General features: G+C 41.2%; 2 protein-coding genes across 2 annotated transcripts in view; one reads left to right on the forward strand and one right to left on the reverse strand.

Moving 5' to 3' along the window:
* Positions 1-7,615, forward strand: part of LOC118332452 (cytohesin-1-like) — a gene marked incomplete at its 5' end in the record, with an annotated part of 7,754 nt that extends 139 nt beyond the window's left edge. Inside the window, 10 exon segments of the mRNA XM_035667747.1 lie at positions 2,806-2,870; positions 3,368-3,434; positions 3,769-3,887; positions 4,295-4,488; positions 4,586-4,734; positions 5,205-5,317; positions 5,922-6,000; positions 6,140-6,211; positions 6,523-6,677; positions 6,779-7,615. Of these exon segments, the coding sequence (XP_035523640.1) occupies positions 2,806-2,870; positions 3,368-3,434; positions 3,769-3,887; positions 4,295-4,488; positions 4,586-4,734; positions 5,205-5,317; positions 5,922-6,000; positions 6,140-6,211; positions 6,523-6,677; positions 6,779-6,857 (1,092 nt within the window).
* A 1,256-nt stretch (positions 7,616-8,871) lies between these two features.
* LOC118330840 (CDP-diacylglycerol--glycerol-3-phosphate 3-phosphatidyltransferase, mitochondrial) overlaps positions 8,872-22,441 on the reverse strand; it is a 29,678-nt gene continuing 16,108 nt past the window's right edge. Inside the window, exons 6-11 of the mRNA XM_035665530.1 lie at positions 20,172-20,350; positions 18,139-18,338; positions 16,812-17,103; positions 15,007-15,155; positions 14,764-14,895; positions 8,872-9,497 (exon numbers count right to left, since the gene is read on the reverse strand). Of these exons, the coding sequence (XP_035521423.1) occupies positions 14,776-14,895; positions 15,007-15,155; positions 16,812-17,103; positions 18,139-18,338; positions 20,172-20,350 (940 nt within the window). The 3' untranslated portion in view covers positions 8,872-9,497; positions 14,764-14,775. The remainder of the gene's footprint in view (positions 9,498-14,763; positions 14,896-15,006; positions 15,156-16,811; positions 17,104-18,138; positions 18,339-20,171; positions 20,351-22,441) is intronic.

The raw sequence follows: 22,441 nt of genomic DNA on the forward strand, positions 1-22,441 counted from the left end.
CACACACACACACACTTTTTTCCACCTTTTACAGTCCTTTAATCAGTTTCTTAGGCTGTATTCACACATATAGTTCGGTTCATTTGCTCCGGATCAAGTGATAACATCTTCCTCTTCACACTTTTTTTTACAAACAAACCAGGAGGAGTAAACATGAAGTTATATTGATCGTCGATTGGACAGATTTGGTGACCCAGTGAAGCATTATTAGTATTATTAGACGTGTTATTCTGTATTGTATTTGCATAAATACATACAGGGCTTCTGTAGATTGATAAGAACGTATAAGACCGCTTCCTGAACAGGTAAACGCTCCCGGGTTCGAAACAACTTCTCTAAAAGGAGACGAGTAAACTTAAACTTTAAACAAGCTGAATTCATCTGGAGTTCAATGTCTTGGCCCTGTAACTGCTTGTTTTCAACAGCACAGCCTTGTTTTTGTCCCTGTTGTGAACTCTGCGGCTTTCTAGTCTGTTGCAAGTCTATTTTTTATTTTGTTGTTGCTTTTCAATGATAGGTTAACAATTTTTACAATGTGAGTGATTTAAGTCCCTGTTCTGTGCAAGAGATGTATTCGTGAAAGAGTTAGACAAATGAATCTACTGTGTGTTTAGTATAAAATACATTTTTATTCTGTTTCGCTGTTAAAGGAGGAATTCAGCACTAAAAACACAAAATCTCCTCTTGATTTTCTCACTTACATTAGCTTCAGATAAATGTTTGCATTTTGCATGCAGAACAATCCGGTCTGTTGACAGCGCATTAAAAAGAGATCTTTAACTGGTCAGTATGAACAGCAGGAATAATTACACCAAGCAAAACCTGTTTTAGTGGCACCTAACTATTGTTCTCAGACCATTGTGAACCTCTCATTTAAACCATTTAAAGTATTTCAGGGAATTGCAGGAACGGCCAGATTACACCGCGCATTGTTTCCATTTCTTCCTCTTTGTCTGAACCTCACATTGTTCACGCTGTTCTTTCTCTCTCTCTGTGTCCTTGAGTAGATGCTGCACTTCCACGTCTAGACCAGTGCGCCTAGGGAGGTGTGTGTTTGTGGGGGGGTGCAGCCACACGACCACCGGAGCGTTACTGTACGCATTCACGATAGACGATCCTCTTTGTGTGCGGTGCGTCTGTACGAAGGGGGGGTGGACCTCGTATATGTGTGCATCCTCTCTGCCTGGGGGGAAAACGGGTTCAACCCCCACCGCCGCCTCAGTTCACAACCTTAAATAAATTAGCGGGGCCGTCTGTGTCAGCTCTTTTTCTGGGTACGTTTGTTTACCAAGATGGTGAGTAAAGCAAACATTATGAGAAAGATAGATGTTAAAAGTTAAATAACAGACCATGATGATAAAAGAACCAATAAAATCAAACTATTTCGATTATGGATTCATTGTTTAAATCATTTTTGAAGCACTAAATTCCCTGAGGAGTGTCTGCTTTCCTTAAATATTCATCTACTGTCCATTAAAGTAAGAACTTGAGAAGGACGAGTGCTCCTCCTCAGTCTAACCCCGGTGTTACACCAAATTCTGTCACTTGTCGTATTCTGTGACCTCTAATTTTGCCTTCAGGTGAAGTGTATCGTGCAGAAAAAGATATTGATTTAATGAGCTGATACATGCTGGATGTAGATTTAATATCTTTTCCACTGTAGCCCCCCCCCTCAGTGGGGAGCAAGTGCAGTTTTCCCTCGCAGCAAAATGAAAAATGAGTCAGGACAGGATTTAAAAACAATGTCACAGAAACACCTTTCAGCACCGTTCAGTCTCAGTGGTTTAGTTACGACACTGAGTTCAATAAAAAACTAAGATATCTTCTTTCCTCACCAAACAAACTACCCAGAAAGATCTGAGAAAGGATTCGGATTTGATAAAATGCTATCGAACGCCGTCCCTCAGTCACACACACACACACACACACACACACACACACACACAAACAGGCCTGCGGGCAGCGACACTGTGCGAGTAGATTGATGGAGTTTATTACCGAGGTCGGCTCCCGCTCTGCGCTCCTCTGCTCTAAGCCCCGCCCCGTCGTGCCCCGGGGGGGCTGATGGGTAATGAGCCGTGAAATATTCCAGTAATGGAGACAGAGGACGCTGTTCGCTTTTGAGGCGGCGTAACCATGGAAACGCACACGGAGGAATCCAGACAAGTGAAGTTATTTACCTGGTTTTCACACACAGACACACACAGACACACACACACACACACTGTAGATGATTACAGCTCTAATCTGAGACTTCTTCTGTTTCTCGTCTATAATTATCTTTAGTTCATTTTCTTTTTGTTTCTCTCCTCTGTTCTTTCCTGCCATAACCTCCGAGCTCTCCGAAGCAGCTCCGCTAAGCCAGTCAAAGTCTTTGATCCTGCGTATTCCCCACCAGTGTGACTCTCAAACAGACCCGGGAGGGAGTCGAGGGGGGCGCGGGGGGAGTAGGCTGATGAATCTGGGTCAGCACAGGGGAGAGGGGAGCCGGGGAATGGTGGTCGGCTCTGACCCCAGAACAGGTGCTACAGCTCCCAGAGAGGATTTTCTGCAGAGGGCGGCTGTTACACATAACTCCTGCGGAGAGAAAGAATGAGTCTGTCTGACAGAGAGTGAATCACGTCTGCACTTCTTAGGGTTTTTCTGGGTCATCTCTCCAGTAAGAAAGCTGGAACAGACGAGCATTGTGCCGTCAGTGAGATCAAAGCGTCTCCTGGAGGTTTATGTGAAGGGTCAGACGTCACAAATATCCGTATGTATCTATATTTCTGATATTGTTTCCTCTCTCTGTCTGTCTGCTCTCAGAGGCTGAAGGATGAGATAGCAGAGGTGACCAATGAGATTGAAAACCTGGGCGTGACTGAAGAGAGGTAAAGTGTCTCTCAACAATGGTTCCTGTGCTTGTGCATGGGCAGCCAGGGTCCACTCAGCCTTTGCTTTAATGGAAGTGCATTCATGGGTAGAGACAAAAACACTGACACAAAAAGAACTGCCTGTTGAGACTGTTTACATTAACGATCGTTTGTAGTCTATAAAATGTCAGAAAAGTCTTTTTTATTTTATCTGACCAACAAAAGTTATTCAGTGGTAAATATTCTAAACACAAGGTCCACTTACTTAAATATTCTGGGAGCTTTACAATGATATAACAGAGAGAAAGGCAGCAAACAAACAAACAAAGCAAGTGAATGTTTGATATTTTTGCCTAATAAATAACTTAAGCAATCAATATTTCTGTTAATGTTTCATTGATTGGCGAATGGATCGATTAACAATAGTTTTCAGCACTAGTGAGTTTTTGGTGATTTAACACACCGACTGTGTTTGCAGAACAGTTATTGAGCTTCTGGTTCATCTGCTTTTTTAGGAAAAGCATGCAGAGGAATAAACAGATGGCCATGGGCCGAAAGAAGTTCAACATGGACCCCAAGAAGGTGAGAACAAAACCACATCCTGCTCCTTCCTGTAGATAACAAGTGTAGGGCTGCAACTAACAATGATTTTGTCACTTAATAAAGTTATCATTTAGTCTAGTTTTGTCCTACTAACAGCTCAAAACCCAAAGATATTCCGTTTAAACTGATAATAAAACAGAAAGAGGAACAAATCCTCATTATGTTATTTTTTCTGACTCAAAAGAAGGAATTGTTTCAACCTCACTGGACAAACTTATAAACACTTATTTTTTTCTAAACTTTTGAAGAAGTTTCATATTGAGTGTATTGTTGTTGTTCAGACCGGGTTGTGCGTTCTGACTTTCTCCCTCAGGGGATCCGCTTCCTGATCGACAGCTCCCTCCTGAAAAACACCAGCGATGATATTGCAAAGTTTCTCTACAAGGGCGAGGGGCTCAATAAGACGGCTATCGGCGACTACCTCGGGGAGAGGTGAGATACATCGACCAGCTTAAAGTCATTTCACACAGCAGACGTTTTGACTTGTCCTAGTACAGCTGTTATTGATAACCCTGAAAGAGAGCTGTCATTCATTTCATTGTGTTCATCAGAGGTAATGATAGCAGACTCAGAGAACGCTTTAAACAAGAGGATGAATGAAGAATGTTTGTGTATGTGCAGGACAAATCCGGCCTTATCAATATACCATATTATTCTCTCTATATATGAGCTTTTGTTGCATTAGCAGTTCGAAAGGATCTAATGTTTCCATCTGATTCATCACATCTCATACAGCTCTTTCAGCTGCCAACTGCACTTCTCCACCCTGATCTAAGTTCGCTTTACTCCCCCCCCCGTGTGCGTGTGCGTGTTTGTGTGGGATCGCGTGTGTCGTGCAGAGATGACTTCAACATCGAGGTCCTGCACGCCTTCCTGGACTTACACGAGTTCACAGACTTGAACCTGGTTCAGGCTCTCAGGCAGTTCCTGTGGAGCTTCAGGCTGCCCGGTGAGGCTCAGAAGATCGACCGCATGATGGAGGCGTTCGCCCAGAGATACTGTCGCTGTAACCCGGGAGTGTTTCAGAGCACAGGTACGTACCTCCGTAGAATTTACTCATAAAGTCACCATTTTTAATCCAAGTCTTGAAACCGTGCACACACACACACACACGTTGTCTTGGTTTACAGATACCTGTTACGTGTTGTCGTTCTCTGTGATCATGTTGAACACGAGTCTACACAACCCCAACGTAAAGGACAAACCCTCCGTTCAGAGATTCACTGCGATGAACAGAGGCATCAATGATGGAGGAGACCTGCCAGAGGAGCTATTAAGAGTGAGAGAAGTTCAAATCAAATCACATCTCCCTCTGTGATACCACCATAACCACCATTTTCACTCATGGTGTCAGAATAATCAGTCACACTTATTCATAATTAAAAAGGTTAATCAAAAATATGGTCAGTTAATTAGTATTGAGGTGTTTATGTACAGTTTTATCTGATGTTTTGCCTTTAACATTCTCCAGTGATACAAAACTTGATGCTGGAGTCTTTAAATGTTTTGGCCTCCCAGTAAATAAAATACAAAGAAATCTGACTGCTTGTGTTTTTTAAAAGATAATGTGGCCAAAATAAAGTCAAATTTCATAGAAAAACTGCCCTCAAAGACGCTCTTGAGGTGCCAGAGCAGTCTTTGCTCTTCTATTGCTTTACAGGACAAATATATAGCCTTTATTCACGCTCATATGCAACGCAGTGATCTATATTCTAACATTTAATCATCTTTATCTCACCGTCTCTGTAGAATCTGTACGACAGCATCAAGAATGAACCCTTTAAGATCCCAGAGGATGATGGGAACGACCTCACACACACCTTCTTCAACCCCGACAGAGAAGGATGGCTGCTGAAACTCGGTACGTGAAGTAGTTTAGATATAATTTAATTCCTTCAGTCTGGATCAGTCTCTGTGAGCTGGAAGGCCCTCTAGTGGACTGAGTCCGTCATAACAGGAGGAGATCAAACTTGTGTTGAATACTTTTTGTATAATTTTGTTTGTTTTTACTCTTTCGTTGACGTTCTTCTCGTTTGTTTGTTTTGTTTCATGGGTTTTTGACTCCAGGAGGTATGTACCCACCTCTCCCTCCCCAGCTTTAACGCACTGCTTTGCTTCTAAGCTGCCTCCCCTCCACCTCCCACCTCCCACCTCCCTGCCTTTGTTACTCCCACTGGCTGTGTACATCCACCCTCACATCACACATTTCATTCAGAATAAAGAATTCATTTTGTGTCTGTAATCTCCGCCCTGCGCTGTACGCCGTTAAAGCTCTGATGTGAAGTCGTTTCACGTCTGTTCCTAACTGCCGAACACGTTTTAACCTCAGCTTCTCTCTTTGCAATCAGTGGGCTTGATTTAACCTGCTGATCTGTGCCTTCAGTGTGCTTCAACGAGTTTCTGTCGTCCAGCAAATCAAGTTTTCTGTCTTCACTGAAGTTCACAGCTCACCTGTAATCTGTCCTCAGGTGGACGAGTTAAAACCTGGAAGAGACGCTGGTTTATTCTCACAGATAACTGCCTCTACTACTTCGAATACACAACCGTAAGTACTTCCTGTTGGGCATTTTTCAATAGTTTTTATTAGTTTCAGTCTTTTTTTTAAGTTTAGTTAACTGTAATGACCTTGGTAAGTCCAGTATTCCTGTCATTGTAATTTATTTTCTCTCTGCTGTCTAATAAAGGATAAGGAACCCAGAGGAATTATTCCACTGGAAAATCTGAGTATCAGAGAAGTCGATGACTCCAAGAAACCGGTAAACTTTCTACTCTGTCTCCTACATTTTGTCATAAAACTGACTCACTTCTGCTGTTTCTCTCTCACTAAGACGTCTTTAGCTTAGCATCACGTCAGATTTGGAACCACTAAAACAAGAAGCTGCTATATCCATCCATCAGTTGTTAGTGAGCAGATACAGAGCAGTTATTTGTTCTCGGATTCTTCTTCTTCTTATCTCCTGTCATCAGGAAATCTATTTATTCCCTCCCAATCTAATTGGTTTTTTTGCACTTTTCAGACGTTTCCTGTTTACTCCTGACTCATCTTGTTTGTTCTGCTCTCTCCCAGAACTGCTTCGAGCTCTTCATCCCCGACCACAAAGATCAGGTGATCAAGGCCTGCAAGACGGAGGCAGACGGCCGCGTCGTCGAGGGAAACCACACTTTCTACAGAATCTCCGCCCCGACCGCAGAAGAGAAGGACGAATGGATCAACAGCATCAAGTGAGACACATTTAAACTCTCTCTCTCCTGCAGACGATCGGTGTGATGTTGAATTCCTGAAAAGTCTTGTTACATAACCGTCTTTCATCTCCCACCTGCAGAGCCGCCATCAGTAAAGACCCGTTCTATGAGATGCTGGCTGCCCGGAAGAAGAAGGTGTCGTCTCTGAAGGGGCTGTAGAGCTGCGGAGGATTAAACCTTGAAACGAGCTTTGACTTGAAGCAGCGGACAGGATTATGGAGCCGACGCTCCCGCTGCTGCAGCGACACTCAGACCTGCCACAGAGGATCCAGCTTTTAAAAGGCTCTTCCTTTGTCACCTTCAGTACCGACACTCTACAGTCTGACCTTACGTTCAACGTTTTATTCCCCATCTAGAGATGAAATGATTCCGTCGTAGCTCTCTCTCTCTCTTTTTCTATCCTTTTGAACACCGTGCTGTGTCGACACCGTGCCCTCTGGTTCGGACTCCCACTCCTCTTAAAATCTGCTGTAATGGCTGTTGAAATGTGTCTGACTCACCTCAGAGCCACTTCACACAGACGCAGTGTTCGGTCCGCTGTGGTACAATGAGTTACAGCGGATGAATGAATCACATCAGACATTTTCAGGAGAGGCTAAAACACTTTAACTTAGTTTCCAACCAGCCTCGCGTTTGAACAGTTGTGTATATTTTCCAGACGTCCTCTACTAAAAACACTTAATGAAGATATCTACTGGAAAACAGATTAAGTGCAGGACAGATCTTTAGTTTCATCTGCCATAAAAAATGCTTTTTTTTTTTTCTAAGCCTTTTTTTTTTCTTACTGCTGTTGGTCTTTTGTCAAAGCCCTGTTAATGAAAATTAAGGTAATGCATAAATAGCTAAATATTTATTTATCCAGATTCTTGTAATTTATTGTTTTATGTTTTGTCTCATTAAAAAGGTTTGAAAACCAATATTTAACTTTCTTTTTATTTGACTTTACTTTAGTGTAGCAGCGTCCAAACCAGGAAAACAGTTAATATTCATTATTGTGATTCAAAATTCAAGTGTTTTAAGTTTGAAGGTTCATTCTTGTCCTTAAAAGCAGTTTGACAAAAAACAACTTTCAAGCTCCAGAAACAACAAATCAAACCTTGGGATGAAAATGTGTTGGTCAAACTAGACTGAGTTTGTTCGTGGAAATGTTATGCTTGTTGAATCTTAACCACAGAACAGAATAAAAAGCGTAACCGTGCAGCTAGAACCACTGAGGCATTCAAGCGTAATAATATTTTGAAACTGTGTTAATGAAATCATCCACGCATTCAAAGTATGCATCACATTATCTCCTGCTCCTCTTATCTACATCTGATCGCGCTGGTGAACGAGATCAAAACAAGATTTTAAACTTGTTCTTCGGTAACGAGGTGAGAAGCGAGAAAAGAGATCCGCTCCTTCCTGGAAAAAGGACAGATTGACTTTGGAGGAACATGGATATATTCGACAGTGTCTTTACAAACAAAATTTATCAGTGGAAAAACATTCACATGATCAGAGGAGCGTCTCTAAACAACCCCTCTGTACTCAACCTGCTCCGCACCAAACACACACACAGAGACGAGCATTCAGCAGCCTTCAGGAGTTGGTAGAGCTAAAAGAGAGTGAATATTGTTCCTACATTCATCAGACGGACAGAAACACGAGTCCAAATGAACGATAATGTTGCTCTGTAACTGCTGAAAGTGTAAATAAGTTCAACATAATGTATGTCAGTGTTGTTTCTGCTGCCCCAAGTGGCCAAAAAAAGAATATAATTCTCCATAAATCCTTTTAAGGGGAAATACTAACTTTAGTTCACCTGAAATGGGACAGGACATTTATAATAGTTATTCTTAGCCTTGTTAATTACGACCAATTAAACTTTTCTCCTGGTGCAGCAAAATCAAACTGAATCAATTTATAAAGATCTTATTTAACGTCTTATTTAAGCGACATTACTTTTCAATTGGAGACGTGTTTCTGATGAATGTAAATCCAATATTCGCTCTCTTTTAGCTGTTTTTGGTCTCCTGAGGAAAATATTTGGCTCTCAACTCTGTTCACCGGCTGTCAACGAACGCCTGCTGACGTTGGTGCACTTCAATCAACATAAACCTTTAAAATACAATTGTACGTTGCTACGACGACAAGGGTCAAAACATTGCACAGAAACAGAAAAAAAGGTGACACGTTTAAATTTAAAAACTCCCCACGTCTTCCTTTTAATTAACAAAGATAGTAACACAAAGACACCGTACAGTTAGCTTTGATTACTGCTGAAGGCAGAGCTGTAAACTCACTTTAAGAGCTCTTAAAAACTGTTATTAAGGCTCCTCGAGGGATTGTAACTCTTCACCACACCCGTCTGTGTACCATCAGTCTTCACTACATCAGGGACGTTCGCTGATGTAGTCTCTATTGCTATTTTACACATGCAACATGGACCTGTAGAGATGTGTTTACTGTAGCAGAAGTAGTTTTTGAAATGGTTGTAGTTAGTAATACTAAAAAAATAATCAGAAATCCACAGTGTGATAACATCAGGTGTTAATATATAAATAATCTAACGGAGTGACAGATGTGCAGGTAAACCACAGGAGGTTACATTTTTCAAAAAGAGGGTTTTTACCCCCTGAATGCACCACATACATCTGCTCCTGTGTGTGAGTCACTTCCTGGGACACACACCGATGAGGGTTACAGCCGAGGCGAAGCTGAAGACTCGAGTGTGTCCGTCTGTCCCGTCTGCAGGATCGGACCCACCTCCACCGAGACCTCCAACCTCAGGGGCAGAAGAAAACCAGAGCCACCTGCCTCCTGCTCGACATGGAGACACAAAGAGAGGAAGATTTTAATCGATGTTCCCGCAGTGTGACGAGCTTGATGTGAACAACACAATACATTCACATTACACCACAAAAAACACAATTTGTAAAGAATTTGAAATGGAAAACTGCTGCAGACGTTTATCCTTTCAAACATTGTCACTGCGGTCAAAAAACACACAATGAGAGCCTCACTCCTGTATAAAAAGGTGCAGTGTATTAGCATACGCCCTCCCTGTGGCTGCATGATACAGCTAAATTAAATTAGATTTACGTATTTCCAGAACCACAATAACGAATCGATGTCAAACTACAATCACTATAAATTACAATCAGTTAAAAACAACCAACCCTATTTCTTCCTTTGTTGTCTCCACTTGTGAAAAAAAAAAGTAGTAAAAGTTCAAATCCTCCTTTTGCTGGGGACCCCCTCCAACCCCTGACCCCTGACAAAGGGCCAGTTCAATGTGTGAAACCACAATAAAAACCCCAGTTTCAACCACTAGAGGGCAGACGGCTCCATCACAACAGCCTGTTCAACCAGGATTCATCCTGCTGCTTTACTTGAACCCCGCTGACCCTCAGGAGTTCAACACGACAGCAGAGAGAGAGTTTGGAGCGGCTCCAACCTGTTGTCACTAGTTTCTAACAATAGACGTGTGCTGAACCGCCGATAAGGACTTTTTATCCTTTAAACCGACAAAGCTATTGTTGGTGGTCCGTGATTTGTTTTTTCCTCTGTCAGGAGAGAAAAAAAACACAGAAGAGAGATAAGCGGTAAAGTACACAGATCACAATGCCAGACGGAGAGCGAACACACCACAAACCCAGCCGACAGCAACCAGCAGGAACTGTTCTGCATCGTGTTTGTTTTCCATGAATGTTACCGTGCTCACAAAGAGGTGGACAAACCCCCGAAAATACTCCTGAAACGAAACAAACAGTCTAATATTAAATATTTGGTCCATTTGGCAGCCAGCAGAGCTCTATTGTGAACCCCGGAAATGTTGACAACACCGGAGTTTTATGTTAGAAATGTAGAGTATGGGTCAGAAACTGCAACATATGGACATTATTTCAGCAACTACTTCCCTGATTTGGTAAATATCAGAGTGGGTTTTGGGGTTTTTTGAGGATGCTGAGTCAATTTCTGACATTTTCAAAATACAAAATGGCCATTTAAACCAAAAGTGGTGATATTTGAACCCCCGGTGGGCTGATTTTTATTCATTTTGAGTCAATTTTGAGGTTATTGATGTTTATACAGCATCAAAGATACAGGTCGAAGACAATATGCTGCACAGCAAAAACCACCTGAAGTAATTTGAATAAATATTAAAACTTCAACATTTTGAATGTATTATGCCCAACATATGGCAGTTTATAAATACTGCGGCCCCATACTGTAACATTTATAACATACAACCTTGGGTCAGCTCAACATTTCTGGGTTCACACTGTTGTTAAATAGACTAATGTACCAAACATGCTTCAGTAAGTGTGTGTATTTTTGTTATTCTAATGTAAATCCAGTTGTTATAACCTGAATTTAAAAGCCTGACCAGTAACAGAGGCTGCTTTAGCTCCAGCTATAAGCCCTATAAACTCATGTTTATCTGTATTTTTCCTGATGAAACAATGAATAAAGTTTTTAAAACAACTGAAAAGAAATGCTGTAAGAAGCTGCTTCACTTACAGTTCAATCAGACATTAAATGTGTTAAAGGTTAGAACACAATAGACGGGGATCCACAGAGGATAAGACTGGCATTATTCTGCATTTTTCTTACTGTCAATAAATCTGTTGAAAAACACTGAAACCAACAATGTTAGTTTGTTTCTCAACACTTCCTGACTTCCCGAGCTCGTCTGTGGTTTTCAGCCTTAATCCCACTGGTTCCTACTGAAGACATAAATCTTAAAAAAACAGGTCACAAATACTGACATTACTTTCTATAACAGCACTTTAGATTTTAATATAAAGTAAAAAGTGTAATCTGTTAACTTTCACTTGTGGATGAATACACATTTGTTGCTCTAGTGAGTATTTAAGGCAGCAGCTGATGGAATAGTTTATCTTTTATCAGAGAATCACTGAAGACGATTACAGAAACAGATAATGAGTAGATTGAAGTTCTGTTCTGACTGATATTTATGTAGTTTATTATGACAAGAACTGAAGTGTTGTGTTATAAACATTATTATCTGTATCTGTTCAGCCAACTCAATCATTTGTAGGTGTACCTGGAGTGGGCGGGATTAACCGGATTGTGTTAATTTAATTTAATGTATAAATTGTTATATTTATTGGAAAAATATTTACAGAATTGAGCTTTAGAGTAGTTTCTGATCACAAGAGTGATTTAACTGTACAGAACAAGTTATTTTCAAAATAAAAGTTATTAATTCATTAATTATTGACACATTTTACTTGTTTGGTTCTTGCACTCGTTAAAAAGAACATCATCTGTATACCGGATACGTGTTTCTGTCGAGTACTCGCTCAATCCAAATATCTAGTTTGTAAACTGGATAATTATATGACGCACTGATACGGTGCCTTGTTGATTTACTTAATAAAGTAATAATTATAAATGACCTGTTGTGTGTTTATATATGCATGTTTAAAATGTTTTTTTAACTTTTAAGAGCTTCTGAGGAGCAGTTCTGATGTAGTATACTGACAGTTTAAATCAGCAGCCTGAAATTACAGGTGAAATAAGGTCAAAGGTTCATTATGAAAAGAGTATTTTATAGTAACAGATATAAAAGATTTGTAGGGATGTTCATGGCGACTCTTTTTCCTCGTCGATTAAACTGAAATTTAAACTTCAGACTAGTCGACTGAACTGAAACTAATCAAATTGAGCATAATATATTTGATCAAATCTAAAAAAAATATCCCATTTGAATTGTTATTAATCAAAAAGATAATTAATAACAGCCCAAGAGGGATCACAGCGTCTGTGGGTTGATTTGATGCCAGTTTATTCAGACACAACCTTATTTTCATCTTCAACTGGATCAAAACAATCTCCACTGGTCTCACAAGCTGCTATCTTTTTCTGTGACTGTATTAGAGTAGAGTGGCTGGTGTTGTACGATGAAGGCCTACATTCATAAAACATTAATAATAGTTTAATAAGCGACGTGTATTTCTCTAACAGACTAGCGAGGGTAACGTTTAAAAGAATTCCTCTTTTACTCTGGTTCCACGTGGAAAACATAAATAAAAACAAAACAAATCAAAAGAGCCTTTCAAAAGAAAAAATTACTGTTGTTCTACACAGAAAGTTGTTTGTCCTGACTGATTTTGACAAACCGCAGCCGGTTAAAGTGAGATTACAAGTCGGTAGAGATTTTGATTTATGGTTGACAGCGAGGAGCCCGCTCCGTCGTTATCTAAATATGTTCAACATGACTTTTAGCCTGAGGTCACAGAGTCGTCTCACAGAGCAGCCCTCCCCTCCCGCGTTGGCGTCGCCGTGCCGGTAACACGAGGACTTCCACTCTCAGGTCTTTTTCAACATTTTCACACATAAAGGGTCCCACTGCTCATGTTACTGTCGCACAGTTTCGCCTATACGACGTGCATATTTGTGAATAATCCTCAAGTGCTGGAAGACAATCTGTTTACGCCTCGTTTCCTTCTGGCAGCAGATCACTCAAAGCTTTTTTTTTCTTTCCTTGACTGCGTCCAGGTAGCGATAAGACACCACCCATTTACCGTCACTATCCAGCCTCTCACACTTCCTGTTCTGAGAAACAAGAACAAAAAAAAAACAAAAAACTGCTGAGTGTCTTTCCCTCAATCTTCATCTGTGATCTTGACACGCTTCCCTCTGGCTAGAAGTTTAACATATCTTCCTTTTTTCAGTGAGCAGCTCATATTTTGTCTTTTTTTTGCCCTTTAAAAACACAAAAAACAACAACAAAAAAAAACGTCTCTTTCACAATGAATGGCTCTTGTTTCAGGGGTGATAAACCCTCTGACTCCACCACGCCAAGTCCTGACAGGACCACACTGTCAAATCATCACCATAACGCCGCGCTGACTCACTTCTTGACAGTGAATGAGTCAACACGCTGTCCCCGCTCTCACTTTGGAGATTTAGGCTTGCTGGGAAGACGAGGACGGGACCCTGCGATTTGGGACGCGCCACAATGACTGCAGGCATTTCTAAGAAGCCACAGCCTGTTTTCATCTGTGTGTGTGTGTGTGTGTGTGTGTGTGTGTGTTTCTGTACAGTATGGTCAAGGCTGAATTTTGTCTACTAGGCAAAATTTGAATAAAAAAATAAAAAAATAAAAAAAAAGGGAAAAGGCATAAATGCAGGGAGACCAAAACAAAGTTGCGTCTGTAAAAACAAAACAAAGAGCTGAAAGACTCGTAGAGCTGCAGAGTCGGGTGATAATCCTCAGTTTGTAACTATAAGCGACTCATTTCACATTAAACTTTGATCAATTATTAACAGATAATGAAGTGCAGCTTTAACCCTCTGGAAGCAGACCGTTTCTTACTTTATCCTGTTTAAATTGATCTCAAATAATAAAAAAAAAAACTACAATAGCTCGAGTGTTCATTATTTAGCTTCCGTCATCTCTCTGGGTGATGATTTACATTAAGTGCAAAACTTTTATTTGAAATGAGCATATCTCAAACATGTAAAAATGTATACAGTTCAAATAACTTATGGAGTGTCAAGAAACATTTTGTTCATGTTTCTACATTTAGAAATCTTTTGAATCACTGAGTTCTTATTTAATAAAATCTGATTTGTTTTAATTCAATTTCAGTACTTTTTGTTCCAATTCTAATAGTTTATTGACCTATATAACATTTTAGCTTAGGTTGTACAAGTCTTAGGGATATGAATCATCATCATCATCAGACTGACTGACAGTTTGATCTGAGTTTGCTGCGTTCGACGCACTCACTGAGAATGAACCTGTCGATCACAAAGTAGCCGTCTATTTCACACTAAATGGGACCATAATTTACAAAACTAACATCATACTGTGTGGAAACTTCCAAAAGTAGAGATTGAGACCTCAAACTCATGAGGAAACTGTTTACATAGGGTCATTTCTCCATAAGACTCAATACTATCTGACTTCGGTTTTGCAGCTGATGTAGCTGCCCCCTGCTGGCCAGTAGAAAGACACTTCTGGCTTCACTTCACAGACTCTGTCCACTAAATTAAATACTGTGAACATCTCTAATAAAATAAACACATGTGAGTGAGTGAGTGTTTCCACCTGAGTCATCTCTCAGAAGAAGTTCTTGATCAGAGGAGTGACTAGTTTCACCCACAGCTGGACGTGTCGGTCCGGCTGCTCAAACGTGGAGCCGGACACTTCAGTGGAGCACTGGTACAACGTCTCCTGCTCCTGAGAGACAGAGTTTAAAACACAGGTGTGTATTATTCAGTCAAGAGTCACACAGTCATTCATCATCAGCATTTCTGGCTGCGGTTAAAGGAAAATAAAGAAGGAGCCGACCTCCTGCAGCTGGCTCTGCAGTTCCTCGTTCTCCGTTACTATGGCAATTTGGGCCTCCAGGTCACGGTGAACTGAGCGGTAACCGAAATTAGGGGAGCCAATTAGAGTGAGGCAAGGCCGATCCTGCCCCTGGAGGTAATACCACAGACCTGCAGGAGAGGGAAAAGTAGAGTGAGCCAGGGAGGAGGTAATGCTTCAGAGAGCCGCTTCCAGCAGGGATTTCTGTCGGCCCAGACCACAACTAAAAGGAATCACATGCAGAAATCCCCAGCGTCGATCCAAAACCCCAAAGTATGAGAGAGAGAGAGAGAGTGTGAGTGTACATCCTTGTCCTGAGGCTACGACAGAATGACAAGCCCTCTTCTCTCACGCTAAATACCACTGTAACCACAAGAAGAACAGCAGGGAGAGAGAAGAACAGTGAGAGTAATGTGCTTTATTATTTCCACTGAGCCAAACAAAGCTAGCTTGGAACGGGTGAGTGCTCTGGCTTAGATCATAATCTCCTGTAAGGCACGTTGATGTGGGAGCTAGTGTTAAAACGATCAGTCGAATAAAAAAAATTTTAAAAATTGATTCACGGGAAGTTAAAAGTGAGACAGAAAATTACAATTACTACAATTATAGTTTTATTTTTCTGTTTTTGGACGTGTTTGCAGTCTGGGAACCAGACGGATCTGTGAGCTCATGTTTTATTTGCTCTGGCAGATTTGGTCTCCCCGTCTTAGATCCAGCCGGGCCAATCACAACCCTTCATCTGAATATGGGGCGGGTTTTATACGATAACTTTACAGAGGAGCGCAACCTTAATGGCCCGCTGAAGCATTTTCGTACATAACAAATACGACGTTTGTCTGTTTTTATTAAATCCGCTATCACATGAACTGAACTTAAATCTTTAGTTGATCAGAAAGATGCGTAATTGCTGTACTTTCTACTAGCTCCCTGATTGGCTGTAGGTCTACAACTGAGAGTTCACTACGCTAGAAGACGCAACGTCAGCTTCCACGGTGAGCTACTGACTTTAAGACGTAATATCCTACAGAAGTGTTTATAAAAAGATGCTTTTTGTCTCTTTTTCAAGTCTACATAACATTAACTACCGACTGTCGGTGATTCTGTCTGTTTACAACATTGTGCTGTTAAGTTTGTTTTCACTTGTTGGGACCAAAAATTCCCGATCCCAGAGGAACACTAATGCAAAGACAGTGAAAGAAAGTAAGAAAGTATCTTCTTTTTGAAAAGATTCAAAAAACATTTCCAGCCTCGAGTCTTTATTGGACTCCGTTAGCTATCCGTATAATCTGATAATTGAACGTTGGCTGAGGAAACGGAGGAATAGCTGCTTCTAATTCAGCCCGGTTTCAGAGAGAGATTAACCCGTTCTGTCTGTGTTACTAAGAATAACAACACCATCTTCCTGTATAGCTACCAACAAAAACTGCCACAAAATGTGCAACAATCTCTTTCTTGTGCAAGCGTCAAGAAAGAGTACAGGCTGTTGCAATTCGACTTACATACACAACAACTCCTTCTTTTAGATTGTCCGGTTAAAGATGACCACAGCTTCTGTGTTGACTAAAATTACTTCTGGTTGGTTAGAGCAAAACAAAAACACAACGTGCTCCTCAATGGTGGCTCAGTGGCTTCTGAATGGCGTTATCCATACATACAAATGTATCCGAGGAATCTAGATGTTTGTTGTCAGATCTGACTGATGATTAAATATCACAAGATCAACCTTTCTGGGAATATTAAGGGTTGATACAGACAGGTATGTGTGCTTTGTTTCTGTTTCATCCCACCTTTGGCGTGGAAGGTCCACTGCGATCGGTGGTACTCGTGCAGGTGTACTCTCTCCTGCTGGCCCAACTGGCACACCTGGTTGTAAAACTGTCTGGCGATGTGGATGTAAGCCTCGGGGATCGCTCCGGCGACGCCTTTGGCTCCGAAGAACCCGTTGACCTCCGGGGAGGCGGTGAGGATGCGGTAGCTGGCTCCGGCCCCGAGCACCAACCGCATGTACGCCCGGGTCAGGTTGAAGTAACCCGATGTTAGAAACACAGTGGAGTCCGGCCCTGCGTCTGTCAGCAGGCGCTGGAGGTTTAAGACGAGACGGAAAGTGAAGAAAGACGTGTTTCTAATCCCCAACGCTGTGAAAGATAAAACTGCTGTATGCATAAGACTCATTATAGAGCTCAGCAACGTGACCTGAAATCTATCTGATTCTGTTTGTCACATTTACCTTAATAAAAATAAATTTAATAATATGATAACATGCTTTTTTAATACAGCCGTGCATTATGTTTGCTCACATTTCTATCTATTAATTACTTTGTGACCGGTTTAAAATTGTGGATTTCTTGACTGGGGTTTGGTTTGATTTACTGGTTGAAGTTCTGGATAGACATCACTGGTGGGTGAAGCTATTTTCAGTTTAATTATATGATATTTAGACAATTTATTTATTTATTCTTCCAACCATAGCTCATTATTTTTGCTTTTTATATTTAAAAAGATCTGGAACTTATTGGCGTTTACTCTCGTCATTAAAAACAGGATAACGTTGGATAAAAATCTCCTCTCTATAGTTGATTTCATGTATTTTCTAATGGATAATCAACAGCTCTCTTTACAGTTTCTCTTTACTTTATAACAACAGGAAAATGTTCTGTGGTCGGCTTCTTCTTGCAGAAAGAAACGACAACTTTCAGACACAAAATCTGGGTGGAAATCTCAACAAGTCAATTCCTTTTGAAAGTCAAAATGTTAAATGTACGCTGAGACGAATTGATTCAACTTTTTATAGTAGTTTCTGAGACCACAGTGTGTGCTGCTGTTCTATTGAACTATGATATATTACTCTGAGGATCGTTTTATTGCCTTCATTCCCAAAATATGTGACTAATAAACCCTGAATAAATGTCCAAATATTTATTCGGGGTTTATTAGTCACATGGTAGTTTATTAGTCATTTATTAGTCATGTGTTTAAACCAAAGTCTGCATCTAATTATATAACTTGTTATAAAAGGGAAGGAGCAAAGCACTGGAGACACTAGTAGGTAAGAACAGATAACATTTAACAACATGGTCGAGTATTAGTGTTACACAGTCAGGTGTGGAGACTCACCTGTGTGACCTGCTCGTCCACCTGGATCCCCAGAGGTTTCATCTGCACCAGAGGAAACACCCAGGTGTCGTCCTCCCCCTCGCTCATCCCCTCGTCCTCTGAGTCCTCCGACCGGTTCATGAGCTGCTGCCTGACGTGGGCTGCGTTCACTACCTCCATGATCCGCTTCCTCGCCACCACCGAGAAGTCCTGCCTGTTGCCTGGTTGCCGCGGGGATATAAAAAGGTTTTGAGTGCACACACACACAGATAAAGTGGGCTTCAGTGGGAGACGGGGTCAGTGCGATCTCTGGGTCACGGTGCTCTGAGTGTGTTTGAGAGAATTTACAAGCACGAAGCAGAGAGGAGGATGTTGATGGGAGTGAAAATACAAGCTCAGCTGAAGAGCTGTTGTTGGTTCTGACCGGATTCAGACACATAATAGGTTCAACCATCAGTTTCAAAAGGTGAGACACAAAGCAGAGCCCCGCGTAACGGAGAAGACACACAGAATCTCACCCCGCCACTTCTCACTCCTCGCAGTGAGCGTGCTTACAAGCTAACAAGTAGCTTTGTTTTTGTTTGTATCTGTGGAGTGCATAGACATAGAAAAGGTACATTTCTCCTCCACTGCAGGTTAACACTAAACTTCCTGTCCAAGGATGACGTCACTTTTTCCTTTTTCCGTCAAATTATTCCCCTCACACGCACAAAGTATGTCAACATGTCTCCGGTCAGTCCTGCGTGGCCTGTAATCCCACAATGCCTTGTGAATCGATTTGCTCGTGTCCCAAAGGAAATTATTGGGGCAAACTTCACATCACGTCGCATTCAATGGGTCTTCGTGTTCATGACGACATGCAACAAAAAGGTCCCCAATTAACCACCTGGACGCCAAAAGAAACTACAACTTTTTATGGTCCAGTGTAACATTTAGGAGGATCTACTGGCAGAATATAATATTCATAGGTATGTTTTCATTAGTCTTTAATCACCTGAAAATAAGAATGGTGGTGTTTTCGTTACCTTAGAATGAGCTGTTCTTATCTGCAGACGGAGAAATCAGCCATGTACACACTCTCAGGCTGAGTGAATGAAGCTAAATACAGTCACAGTTTAGTCTAGTGATGCTCAAGATAAAGGCTAAATGCATGACATTCATGGTTTTACAGTATTTTAAACAGCCAAGATCATTTACCGACTATTTAATAGTTAAAAACAACATTTTACACAAATGCTATAACTATCAGTAACTCAACTATATCAGATAAAACTGATTTCTGCCATAAATAGCAGTGTACAGCGTAAATCCCCTCCTTCCAGCGTCCATGATTTATTCAGATCCTCAGGCTAGAGACCACAGGAGGTGAGTGAGAGAGCAGATTTTGGGCGAAGCGTCCCTTTAAGCTGCACAGCAACAGTATCTGGTGGTATGGTACCAGTTAACTCTCCCTGAGTGACTACAGTTCGTCTAAGCTGTAATTTTGTGCGCCGGGAGACCTCATTATCTAATAATCAGTTACATCTTCATTCGTCATTCTTACTAATGTCGTTCATTCGAATTTCATCAGCATCTCTGTGTGTGTGTGTGTGTGTGTGTGTGTGTCGGTTCCCACTCCATATCATCTTCCAGCAACGCTGTGACATCACAACTCTATTCCTGGTGTTCGTTACCACGGCGGTCCAGTCCTGCAGACATGATGTCATTCACCCCTCAAACTAACATCCTGGCAGTCTGCGCTCCAGTTACGGACACACAGTACGAGTGTGTGCGCGTGAGTACAGTGAGAAAGATGGAGAGAGCTCTTGCGGTTGGCTAGCCATGCAGCCGGATGTGAAATTGTCAGGATTTTCTCTCTCTCTTTACACACACACACACACACAGACAGACCATCATCTATTCGCCTGTCTAAGCTTTCAAGCTCCATTAGCAAAATCCATCGGCTCCTCTTGCTGAAAACGGGGCCGGTGCCACCGTCACTGAGCATGAAGTGTCAAAACATGTTGGAGGGTAAACACACGTCTGTGTACACACACTCGCGTTCGGTTTCTTACCTTTGTACGGGTGCACCATGCCCTCCAGCATGGTGACCGAGTCGTCGGGCTGCAGCTGCAGGGAAACGTCTCCCACGGCTTCCACCAGGTCAGAGAAGAAGTCGGCGACCTCCCTGCAGTTCTCCAGCAGCACGTAGCGGTCCTGTCTGTTGGTGAAGTACGAGTCGCTCAGGTTGGCCCTGAAAAAGAGAGAGGCAGATTTTAAGAGACTAGAGAAACTTGACACCACCAGGTAGATATAGATGGAAGAGGTGCGTTTGTTTTTTATTTTACACGTGGTCACGCTCTCATGAGTCCTGCAAACATCAAAGATCAACCTGCCTGTACACACTGCTCTCCATCTGACTGCCAGTGAATCGCCTGTTGTGTAATGGGGGGAAAACCAGCTTAAATGGAGTACAGGTAGCATGTTAGGCAACAGGTACGACCTTGAACCCCTGTCAGCTCAAAACAGCAGCAGGAAGCGTAGCTGCTGTTGTTGAACAAGTCAACCATTGTCCTTCAGAGGGTGTATGCAACATGTTGTGGTTAAATCTTTTGAATTGGCTCTTCAGTGTTGGCAGATGGTACAATACCTTCTCCAGATGATTTCAGCTATGAAAAACCACATAAACACCATATTGGTCCAAAAATAAGATTTTGTTTCTGGTAATTACATTTGAAAAAGTCGAGGTTGTTTATATTTAAAAGGCTACAGAATATATATATTCTTTCTGAATGGAGAATGTAACCTCAGTAACACCGGCTGCTACAGAGGTTGTGAGTTTCTCTTTCATTAACACAGTTTAAGCTGCAACAGTTTCTGATGGCTTGTGCAACGTGCTTTCCTGCCACGGAGGAAATTAATTCAGGATGAGTGAAAACAAGTCCAGAGTGTCTCTGCACGTCTTTGCTCGACAGATGCTTCAGACCGTTTCTGCAGTGTATGAGAAATAGACAGACACCAAAACCAGTATTCATGCACCGTGCCCGTTGGGTTTGGAGCATGCCCAGCGGTGTACACTGAGAACATTTCCTAACAATGGCGGTAAACACCTGCAGGAATGCATTATGCAAACATAACATGGACCAAAACAAGATTAAACACAGGTCTTTAAATCAGATACCAGTGATGTCTGCAATAGCTGCAAACAGTCGCCTGCTAACCATACTCACATGTTCTGGTCCTGTGGAAATATTTAACCCACTTGGGACAGTTTTTGGCATGAACCTTAACCCTGAACTTCTCATGGCTCGATCTGGAGTCCGAACACCTGCAGCATCTAATTTCCCATTGAGAAAACCGAGTGTTCAGCTCTATTAGCTCAACGCTTCATTTTATTTAAGCGGAAGCACTCTCTTTCCCACCCCCTCACACAATAGTTGGCTCACAGAAATCCTAAATCACATCAAACTTCTAAAAGATATGATTTTCACTTACAGACGCCAGTAAATCTTTTGACAATACCTGGAAGCCCTTTATGGAGTATCTGAATAAGGCTACCATCCATCTGGATGACAACTTTGTTTTTTGTTTTGATTTTCTGTCTGATGAATGTGTTTATCTCCCTCCCATTTAACATCTGTTTTTCCATAGCCGGGAATGTAAAGGTTGGATGGGAGATAAGAATTCTTGCTATTGTTTATTTGTCCTGTCTGGCAAATCAGAGACGAGTTCATCCTGACATCCTAGATTATTTATTGTGGACAACAAACAGTAACAACAGTATGCAAAAGTTTAGGCATCTCTTGACAAATAACATATTTTGGTTATTTTTTTTATTAAAAGTATTTTAAAAAGTAAGTATAGTATTAAAAGTAAAAAATAAATAAACACAACATATGTGCATGTGCGAGTTTGGACAACGTACATTGTGAGTACTACTTATGGTCCATATCGTAGAGAGACTTTGTTTACTTATTTTCAATTTAAAAAAAATCAATAATTTTTGTCAACGGGTGCAAATATATGGATGCAATAATTATCGGACAATAGTGGGAAATGTATATTATTATCAATTATTCTGATTTATAGTTATATATCGGATTATAGCCAATAAGTTATTGGCCCATAATATTAACAATTAATCCACAATGTTTGTTTTATGAAGGTTTTTTGATGTTCTTTACTAGAAAAAATAAATTAACATTTGAAAAGCATTGAACATTGTTTTTGTTGTATTAACAATAATGAGGTCAGTTATATTTGGTTAGAACAGAGCTATGGAATACTAAATCATCCCTCTTTGCTCACTACATCTCAGCCTTTCTTACCCTCAGGTGTGCTTAAA

This window comes from Morone saxatilis, unplaced genomic scaffold (assembly GCF_004916995.1).
Source record: "Morone saxatilis isolate NCDOM2014 unplaced genomic scaffold, NCSU_SB_2.0 Contig1, whole genome shotgun sequence".
In the NCBI taxonomy this organism is placed as follows: domain Eukaryota; kingdom Metazoa; phylum Chordata; class Actinopteri; family Moronidae; genus Morone; species Morone saxatilis.